The 9,889-nt window shown below is 48.9% G+C and overlaps 3 protein-coding genes across 4 annotated transcripts in view; 1 reads left to right on the plus strand and 2 right to left on the minus strand.

The window, feature by feature from the left end:
* The first annotated feature begins 2,719 nt into the window (after positions 1-2,719).
* Positions 2,720-5,037, plus strand: LOC119365307. Its single transcript, XM_037630927.1, has 4 exons — positions 2,720-3,265; positions 3,800-4,097; positions 4,233-4,326; positions 4,605-5,037. The coding sequence occupies exons 1-4, from the start codon at positions 2,832-2,834 to the stop codon at positions 4,835-4,837; spliced, it is 1,059 nt and encodes a 352-aa protein (XP_037486824.1). The 5' UTR covers positions 2,720-2,831; the 3' UTR covers positions 4,838-5,037.
* Positions 5,038-5,121: 84 nt separating this feature from the next.
* On the minus strand, positions 5,122-7,828 carry LOC119361072 (carotenoid cleavage dioxygenase 7, chloroplastic-like). Its single transcript, XM_037626450.1, has 7 exons — positions 7,434-7,828; positions 6,951-7,318; positions 6,723-6,851; positions 6,226-6,630; positions 6,023-6,105; positions 5,550-5,873; positions 5,122-5,422 (listed from the first exon to the last, which is right to left on the minus strand). The coding sequence occupies exons 1-7, from the start codon at positions 7,826-7,828 to the stop codon at positions 5,279-5,281; spliced, it is 1,848 nt and encodes a 615-aa protein (XP_037482347.1). The 3' UTR covers positions 5,122-5,278.
* Positions 7,829-8,761: 933 nt separating this feature from the next.
* The window catches only part of LOC119365308 (acetylglutamate kinase-like), a 4,717-nt gene continuing 3,589 nt past the window's right edge, over positions 8,762-9,889 (minus strand). For both annotated transcript variants that reach the window (XM_037630929.1, XM_037630928.1), the window contains exon 2: positions 8,762-9,255. The gene's annotated coding sequence lies outside the window, so the exon portion shown is untranslated. The remainder of the gene's footprint in view (positions 9,256-9,889) is intronic.

Here is a 9,889-nt window from a genome sequence, read left to right on the forward strand (position 1 = left end):
CTAAACATTTTTCAGTGTATAATACAATTTAAGTCAATGTACCCAGAATGAAGCATGACCAGCTGCTACGGTAATTAGTATCAGTATGTTCGTCCAGCCATGGCTATTACGGGCGTGGCAACGAGCTCACACAACCATCAATCACTGGAGGAAGTTGGGTTTTACCAGCTGGAGTAACGAGGGTGCCATCGGCAGCTCCGAGTTGCAGCGGGAGCCACCGGTCCGCCGCGCCGTCAGCAGCAAGAGCCGCCAAGCTGCTGCGGGAGCCGCCGCGCCGGGCCGCCTAGCTGTGGAGGGTACCGCCACGCCACCACCAGCAGCGGGGCCTAGGTCCGGTCGTCGTCCTTCCTCGGCTCCTCCCGTAGCTTCTTTCTTCAGAACAAACGTGTTGTTTCAGTACACATTGTATATACTGCTTTCCTGTTTTTTTTTTAATTATTTTTTTGCGGGATACTGCTTTCTTATTTTGCTACTACCTAATACTAGAAGAAGCCATGTAGATCATCTTCATCTATTTTCTTCACATGTGATTTATTTTTACTTTTTATAATTGTTTATGAATGGTGGACAAAAACCCGCAACCTTCTTCCGCTGCCCGAGCTCCCGGAGGAGCCGGCTCAGGCTGTTCGCCGGCTCGGAGGGGGAGGCCTATGGGGGCGGAGGGGTCTGGTCCGCGGCCACAGCCACGACGAGCACGTGGACCCGGCACCGCGTGACGGCGAGATGGAGGGGGAAGGGCGAGAAGGTGAGCGCCGGGAACGCCATTGCAGGCGGTGCATGGGGAATGCAATCGCTTGCCGCCGTCATCTTCAACAGTGCAACTAGGTTGGAGAATGGGGATTATTTGGAATCTGAGTAGGGAGAGGTACGAGACACGTTTTCTTCTCTCTCTTTCTGATTGTTGGCTACATACATAGGTATTTGAGACAAGACCAAATGAGCGGTGACTAGCATAGTAGGACGCACCAAGAAGCAGCGACGACTCTGAGCTAGCTGCTAGCAATAAACACCCTCCACTCTTAATGGACCAAACCCAAAAAAACAGTGTAAAATAAAAAAGACATGAACTATAATATTCCAAAAAATGACCGTCACCATAAAAATAATTCCATCTTCAAAAATATTCCTGAAAATCTGAAAAAACACCTTCTCAAAGTACAAAAATGATCATGTTTATTGAAAGAATATTCCATACACAACTACTGTTTCATAGGATGAAATGAAAATGAGGAGCTGAAATAGGTCATGATAAAAATTGTTAAGGTACATAAAAATTTCATGGTCCAAAAAGAAATACTCAGTTTAACCTTATTTTTAAGGTTTGATCAGATTAAAAAAGTGTCGCATAATGGCACATGAAGCATGTTATATTTAATTTTTGCCCGGTGCAACGCACGGGCATTTGTACTAGTAATTGTAAAAGAAATTGTTTTACTAGATTTTTTTGCAGAGCATTGACAAATATTTAAATGCTTGCAAATTTATCACATTCGTGGAAATCATGGCCAAAAAGACAAAATACATGCTACAAAAGTGCATTTTTCCAAAGCATTTTGGAGTGTTGATTTTTTTTATCATACCGTGACTTCCACAAATGTCATTTCAACATGAAAATTTGCAAGCTCTCAAAACATTTTTTAAAGTTTGCCACACAAAAAATTCAGAATTGTTTGAATTATTCGTTGTACCGCCATGATTGATGATTAATAGATCGGAAGTTTTTTCGCAAAAAAAATTTGCCACACAAAAAATTCAGAATTGTTTGAATTATTTCAGAAAAAACCAAATTTACTGTTCATAGCAAACTCATTTGAGCTTGCGAGCATTAGGGACTTTCCATTTCGAAGAGGCTTCTTTTCCCTGGAATTTTTTTTATTAGAAAGTTGAGCCAACAAACATGCTTTGATGGATTTTGATTCCTCAGTAAATTATTAGAATGTTTTAGTAATCAGCTCATCTCCTTCCATATATTAATTTTTTTGACTCCCAAATAAATATCACATCAACGCATGGCCATTGCCGTCAAAGTCCGCCGCAGGAGACCAGTGCGCCACCCTGCCAGTCACCGCCGAAGACCACCGCGCCGCCACTGTCAACCATTGCCGTCGATTGTTGTTGGAGCCCATCACGCCGCCACCCCCGAGTACCACCGCCAGTCGCCCCCGCCCGTCCGCCGGCCTGTGCGTTGTCGCCAACGCCGAAGAAAGAGAGAGAATGACATCACACATTGACAAGTAAAGCCTCAAGGTCAGATTTAGTATTCGAAAAGAGATTATTGAAATTCTGAAAAAAAATACCTCACCTTTAAATCATCCTTAAATTGTTTAAAAAGCCCCAACAACACTTATGGAAGGATATATTTCTTTGGACTCGTCGGATGAGTTTTTTGGGAGAGACTCTTGAAATATGCTCTTGCACCTCTAATTTTCCTAGTAGTACATATAAAGTAGTAGGAGCACATAACAAGGTGGCAGAAAATCTTGGGCGGCACGCAGGGATCGTTATCACAGAGCGCATTAACCAATCGAAAAGAACAGCCGACGTGGATTTGCTCGCATATTACACTCCACGCAAATGAAAACACCTTACGGCATCAGATAAAATATTTATGGTTGAAAAGACATCTTAACAGCAAATATTTATCGCAGAATCTCCTTCCAAGTTCCAAAAGGAACGCCAAGGAGATAAATTAACCGAGGACACCGCGTAAATACCCAAACAAACCGGTTGCTTCAACCATCGCCGCTAACCAACTCGGCCTCCTCGTAAACAAACCTCGGGCGAGGGGAAAGCGCGGCGAGCGGCGGCGGCGGCAGCGGTGAGGTCCAGCCATGGTGGTCCACGTCGTGTACAGGAGGCGGGAGAACAGCTGGAGGGGAGCCGACTCGTCCGTCAGGTTCCTCGGCGCCGCCATGAGCAGCAACCCGCCGAGCAAGCACCAGGTCCGCCTCGCCGGCCGCGGCGGCATCGGCCACGCCCCCACCTACCCCACCGGCGCGCGCAACGGAGGCCTCTCTCTGCGCGCCACCTCGCCGCCGCCGCCGACCGTCTCCATCGCCTCCGTCGCTGGCTGGGATTCAATCAAGCTGCGTCTCGACGGCGACGAGGGGCTGAAGGAATTCTTGGCCGTCGGGGATAAGGCCGTGGGGGTAGATGAGGAGGCAGCGGTTTACGCGAGCGAGTGGCCGGCGGGCGGGGACGAGGTGACGTTCGACGCCCCGCCTACAGATGAGGAGGTCCACGCCGCCGTCGCCAGCATCCAGCAGTAAGATTTATTCTTAATCTATCAACTGATTTTCCAAACAAGAATCTTAAAAAGCATCCACTTAGATTGATCGAATATTATTTTTTGTACGTTATGTTGCTGATGATCAGTTCATCGTCGCCGTATGATTGGGAGATCGGAACTGTCTTGAACAATTGTTACTTGCTGTTTATTTTAGTCTTGTGATTGTTCTGGAATTTAGATGGATATTTTCCCGTGATTTATCACGTTTATGTCATGGGCACAGCTCCAGCCATGCTACTGTCCTTGCAGATTACTCTTCCTTGTATTTTTTCATCTGTTAAAGGGTGTGCGCCCAATTGTTATCATGCTACAAAGTTCAGTTGGATCCACTTCCATGATTATGCACCAATTGCAGTTTATGCACTCCGCCATTGCTTAATCATAGCCTGCTACCCACTCTCCTTTGTTGCCATTACTTAAAGCTTGTCCGCTCTGTAGTAGTTTAATTGATGGTATCTGGGTTTTACATGTTCTATCTGAACAAATTAAACAAAACTCTGTCGTATGCAGGGTATTTGAGAATCCTTCGGGTGTGGAATCTGATGCACTCGAGTTACAAGCGCTCGCACTGCCCGTCGCAGGACTCTCTTCATCTGGGATGTTTGTTAACTATTTTGCTGCCGATTCTGATGCATCCGAGAAGCAAACCATCCAAATAGCCAACTTAGGGAATTCTCCATCCAACATTGGATTAGACGATTGCACTGAACCTGGCACACTTGCACTTAACTCAACTGCTCTTATGACAAGGGAACATCAAAATGTACTGGATGCATTCCAGCTGTTGAAAGAAGATGCCTCTGTTCAGGTGAATACTGCTTGATTTCATTCATTGAATGGTATTTATGCATAGAAGAGTCTCAAATTTCTCAGTGCCACGAAATATTGACCAAAAATCACTATTTTTTCTTCTTTGCTCTGACTTTTTTCTCCCTCGATGCAGAAAATGGTTATGGCCTTGTCAACTGATAAGGCTGTATGGGACGCTGTCATGAACAATGAGGTAGTGCAAGAATTTAAGAAATCCTTCCAGGATGGTACGTGACCCTTCTTAATGATCTTTGTATGTACATCTTTATATTGACTTGACGTGGATGAAAGATAACCTTTTGATAGTTGCCGTCAAACTTTATCAACTTCAGTACTCCCTCCGATCCATATTAATTGACGCTGATTTAGTACAAATTACAAAGTTGTACTAAATCAGCGACAATTAATATGGATCGGAGGGAGTACCTTATTTAGCTGTTCCGTCAAAGTCGTATCTATTATGTTGGGTCGATCTGCACCTAATGCAAGTTATCCTACTTTTCAGCTAAGGAAACTGATAACAAGGGGAGCTCTAGTGCTCCTCCTGGAATGATGCAATGGGTCCTGGAGAACACCCAGGCGAAGATCAAGGAGTTCCTTGAGAAGATACTTCAGCTCGTGCACACGCTCTTCCAGGCCCAGAGCATGGACTACGATTTCTCTGACGATGTAGTGAGAATGTCCTTCATGCTCTCGGTGTTCGTCTTCATCGTCGTAACAATAGCTCGCATAAAGTGAGCACAACAATTCGTCGACTTCACACTTGGGGGTTAGTATTGTACAGGATCAGTTATAGTCCTAGTGATTTCGTTTGGGTTTGTTATGGTTGTGATCAGGGACAGTGTCCGTCTTAGTTTCCATGTCTAGAACATTAGAAGTTGCCGTGGTGTTACAATCTCAGTGGAAATTCAATATGTTTACTCTGTCGGTTGTGGTAATAATTGTGTTAATCATCCATAGTTCATATCAACTGCATCTGTCATGCTTGTTATCCTGCTGTGAAATAAGTGCAGTACGAACGGTTCATCAGTGATGCAAGATTTCGCAAGCTCCTACGAATGGTTGTTGTATAAGAACGGATCAGGATATGGGATCCTTCAGGATATACATATATTTTACGCTCCTATCAAAATCGCCTGACAATTGCTTTTCAGAGTCGGTGGCTGCGATTTTTGCCATTCATTCATCAGCCCAAAACCCATGGAATCCCATTGGGAAGGTGAGGTGCTTTGGCACTTCAAGTTTTGCCACAAGTGCGCCTCTTTTCCCTATCTTTCTTGCATCCAACACCACCAGGTTACATCTGTCCTCGGATACTGCATACTGCAAAAGGAGATGGGGGGCGTCAAATGATGCTGATGTTTGAAACGCCTGGAATCTTTGGAAGTTATTGAGTTCCAATAATAACTCCTAAGAGTTTTGTATGAACTGACAGGACATATGTATTTACCTCTACAAGAAGAACATAGCCGTGATCCTCCTCCCCACCGCCGGTGGGGATGAAGATCGGCTCCCCGACGAACTTGCGCCCCTCGGATGACCAGCGCCTCGCTGACCCATTCGAGACATCGACCTTCACCACACTGTCAAACGGAAAATATGGGAGTAGTTTGCGAGAACCGGAGGCAGCACCCGCGTAAATGAACCTATTCCTCTTGTTGGCATAGCCTGGATTTATCGCGGGGAAGTCTGCCGGTCTGTTCCACTGATCGGACAATCTCTTCACGGTGCATCTCCGGTATGCTCCTCCTCTCTTGTCGAGCTCAATTGCCACCTGCGTTTGACAAGATAAAATTTCTGAAATTAGCAGTCAGATTGTCATAGGCCCGAACAAGCAGTTCGAACAGGACTCAAATTTAACCGAAACCTGCTGAAATTTGACAACAGTTTGAATTATGATTGCTAAAACAAGCATTCGTTCACCTTCACGAGGCGAGGCAGCATTTCCTTGGTCTTTACGGCGTTCATGAAGGAAGGGTCCAGCTTCTTGTTCTTCCAGTTGTAACCTGTGAGAATTGCATCATCGCAGCACAGATATGTCAGTCACCGGATCATCATCGCGCCCGCAATAGTAAAAATGCAGACGAAGATCAACTGAATGTTTGGCGCCATGCCGACGACGTTACCGAACATCCTGTGGAAATGGAACCAGTCGTAGGAGCAGCCCGACATGTGCAGGTGCAGGTCGAGGCCGCCGCGGCCGTTGTCCTCCTCGAAGGCGTTGCCGACGTGCAGCGACCACATCTGCGACGGCGCCTCGACGGGCACGGTCCAGTCGCGGCCGCTGGCCACGGCCTCCGTGGAGCGCGGCAGCAGGTAGACCGGCGTGGTCCGGCTGCTCGGGTCCAGCGCCAGCGCCGCGATCATGGGGTGCGTGCCCGTCATGGCCAGCATCGACCCCGGGATGTCGAGCCTGATCCTGTTGCCAAGGACGACGTAGTGGGAGTCGGTGAAGGCCCAGTCGTGGATCATGAGGTGCGCCGGCAGGACGAACTCCCGCCTCTGCACCAGCCTGAAGCCCGCGTCGAACTCTGCGTGCCATCAGTGAAGTTACACCGGTGAGTGAGTGCGTGGGTACGGTGGACGACACCGATTTGGTCTGAAGGGGAGAGGTGCTGCAGACCGTAGAAAGTGAAGTTGGCCCGCGGGAGGAGCATGTCCTCGGCGTTGCAGGCCACCATGAGCAGCCGGTTGCGCTTGGGGTCGACCTTGTAGTGCGCCAGCAGCCGCTTGGGCGGCATGCTGAACACGCCTGCACGGGATAATGGCGACCGGGCCGGCGCACAAACGTCAGATCATCCACGCTCGGTGCGCAACAACTAGTCTATGTCTCAAAGTGAACAGCACGCACCACTGAGAACGGGGCGCAGCAGGCGGGTGGCCACGTCGAGCCCGGCCTCCGCCAGCCAGGGCCGCCGGCGGTGCCCCAGGCGGCGCCGCGCAGGGGACGCCCCGTCGGCGCGGTCGCCTAGCGCGAGCAGGTCGAACGGGCCGACGGTCTCCAGCGTCTTGGGGTCGAGCTCGTACGGCATGCCGCCCTCCCAGAGGCAGAGCAGCCGGCCGCCCCACCAGAGCACGCTGGTGTTGGCCACGTTCTTCATCACCTTCACGTTGCCCACCCTGTGCCCGCCCTGCAGCACCGAGAAGGGGCCCCGGTGCGTGAACCTCCACGACGCGCCGTCCCCCTTCTCCTCCGTCTTCGCCGCCGTCTCCACGTACCTGCACATACACGTGCTATATAAACCCACACCGCGATCGTCGGTGCACGACATTACGCGCCGCCAAATTCCCTCGGTAGCACGGTGGCTGGCCTGCTTAGTAGTGCGTAGCGTACCGTGCGGCGTAGTGGACGCCGTCGTCAGGGTGGAAGCGGAAGGAGCGGAGGTAGCCGTGGCCGTCGAGCGGGTGGACGATGGAGCCGTGGTCGTCGGAGAACATGCCGGGCCCGGCGAGGTAGTAGGTGCCGGCCGGGAAGTCCGGCGGGATGGCGCCCTCGGTGACGCGGAGCTGCACGGGGGCGGACGTCTCGGCGCGCTGTGACCGGAAAAGGAGGTTGTAGTCCCAGAACGCCGACGACAGCGTGTCTGGCTCCGTCGCCGTGGCAGCGGTGGCGCCGGCCGTGCCGCGGACGGCGGCGCGGACGAGCCGGCGCGGTGGCGGGGCGTGGAGAGGAGGGTGGTAGCCGTGGTGCACGACGGCGTGCATGGTCGCGATCGCGCATATCGCCATGCTTTGGCGTTGGTCTCTTTCGGTCGCTGGTTACTTGGTTCCTTGTGGTGGTTTGTAGCCTATAATAACGCTCGCTGGTACTTCCGCAACTCACAAGAGTGACAAGTTGCGCCTTTTGGCCTTTGGAAGACTTCATTTTTGTCTCATCTAATATGTATAATTGCAACGAGCTCACTTTCTTGATGGGAAGAATCGACGTTCAATAGTACTATAAACATCAGATGGTATAGGAGTAGGAGTTTGGAGCGAGCGCCAATGGTTTTGTGAGGCGTTTTGGAGGGTTTTGGGCAGGGAATCGTTGTTATTTCTGGAGTGGAATCCAAGGGGTGTTCGTTGGCACAGTCACCAAATGCGGTTATCCGTTTGCGTCGAACAAATTTGCCAGTGGTGCCTCTGCTTATTCTCCATTGGAACATCACAGTACTGACTGACTAATTAAGGTCGCAATAATCCTGATAAGCACAGAATTTTGGACATCTACACATAAACAAAGAACCACTCGCTGTCGTTGATCAGTTCCACTAGGCTGCTTAAGATCCAGTCCTCCCTACCCTCCTGTCTCGAGCGTATTGGCATCTTCGCTTGAGGAAACTGAACACACACCATTAGCACCAGGCAATACGACGAGACGATTCCCTGCGCCACGTGGCCTCGGAACAGATGCTTAGACCCAAGTTTAATTTGTGAAGAACGTGATACACACTTTGACAAGTGCAAATCTGATGGAATTGCAGCACCGAACGACGTACCAGCCATGGACAGACAGGCACATAGCCCCAAGTGATTTCATAGTAAATGTAAAACTTTACCACCTGCCTCGACTGACCAAAATGAGCAGACCACATGCAATGCAGAGATGAAAAATCAAGGGAAGCTCGAAACGCTCCACAGGTCGGAAGGTAACAAAGACTACAAGTGGTCGACGCATGACACTAGAACAGGCAATAAACAATACCCTAAACACAAAATAAACAATGCTGGTAAACGATGCACGCCAGTATTATTCAGTATCACACAAGAAAAGCAAACAGGCAACATAATGGGGAATAGATTCTGCAGCGACCAGCACAGTGGGCACAGATTTGCTCTTCGTTTTCCCAGCATATCCCCGTCCAACAAATTAGATGCAGCAGCGGAAGAGTTCCGACGAATGCGGTAATTAGATACTGAAAAGAAGGCAGGCACCGTTCCTTTTTAGCTGTGAGTGGAGTTCACTATGCTATGCCCATGACAACATGGTGGTCGAAACCGACGAGAAGAATCAAACCCATCCCAGTCTCCCGCATCCTCATGGCTAGCATAATTGGACCTTGACGTAGCGGTGCTCAATCGAAGTCCTTTTCCCCATCCACTTGGTTTCTGCAGTTCCATCCATCACGCTGCACTTAGCTCTGCGCCTGGGCTGGCGCTTTAAATTTTACAAGAACCTGAAAGAAAAGAAAAGAGTAGGTCAAGGCTTTAGCTTAGAAATTCCTAGAAAGAGTTCCAAGTAGAATGGATATTGCACCCGTGGTTTTAGTTCACATGAAAAAAAAATATAAAGTGAAAGCTGCGAATAAATGAACTTCTTTTATTCTCGACCAACAGTACATCACTGCAAGTTCAGACTGAAATAGGTGAATGCCAGAAAAAAACCATTTTACCACTGAATAACTCCATTTCATGATTTACCAACAAAACCCTATACTTCCATGTCAATAGGTTTAGAATCTTTCTTCCTTCTATGGCATCAGCACCATCATTGTCCCCTTGTCTAGTGCGCGGACAAATAGATACCAGACTGTCAACATGGTCGCACTAATGGTATGCAAGGATGAAAACTCAAAATTTGATGGCATGGAAGGAATAAGGAGTTGCTCTTCTTCTGGCAAATTTTTTTTATTCGGTGGCAAATCAGGGATTGTAGTGTTACTCGGTGGCACAGAAGGAATTCTCAAAAACCAATGTCGATCAGTGGGATGGATCTTTTTTGTAAGATTCAATGCTTACCACCAAAAGGTATCACTAGCAAGCAGCCCACTGAACATAGGGATAGAATAATGGAACAACTCTAACCAGTAT

Source organism: Triticum dicoccoides, chromosome 2B (genome assembly GCF_002162155.2).
Source record: "Triticum dicoccoides isolate Atlit2015 ecotype Zavitan chromosome 2B, WEW_v2.0, whole genome shotgun sequence".
Classification (NCBI taxonomy): domain Eukaryota; kingdom Viridiplantae; phylum Streptophyta; class Magnoliopsida; order Poales; family Poaceae; genus Triticum; species Triticum dicoccoides.

Bases quoted from the DNA above. Each gene is read 5' to 3' on its own strand.
- LOC119361072 (XM_037626450.1), bottom strand. From the start codon at position 7,828: ATGGCGATATGCGCGATCGCGACCATGCACGCCGTCGTGCACCACGGC. The intron at 7,319-7,433 runs GTACGCTACGCA...GTGTATGTGCAG, and splicing joins GGCGTCCACTACGCCGCACG to GTACGTGGAGACGGCGGCGA. The intron at 5,874-6,022 runs GTGAACGAATGC...TGTCAAACGCAG, and splicing joins TGCTGCCTCGCCTCGTGAAG to GTGGCAATTGAGCTCGACAA.
- LOC119365307 (XM_037630927.1), top strand. From the start codon at position 2,832: ATGGTGGTCCACGTCGTGTACAGGAGGCGGGAGAACAGCTGGAGGGGA. The intron at 3,266-3,799 runs GTAAGATTTATT...TGTCGTATGCAG, and splicing joins GCCGTCGCCAGCATCCAGCA to GGTATTTGAGAATCCTTCGG. The intron at 4,098-4,232 runs GTGAATACTGCT...CCCTCGATGCAG, and splicing joins AAGAAGATGCCTCTGTTCAG to AAAATGGTTATGGCCTTGTC.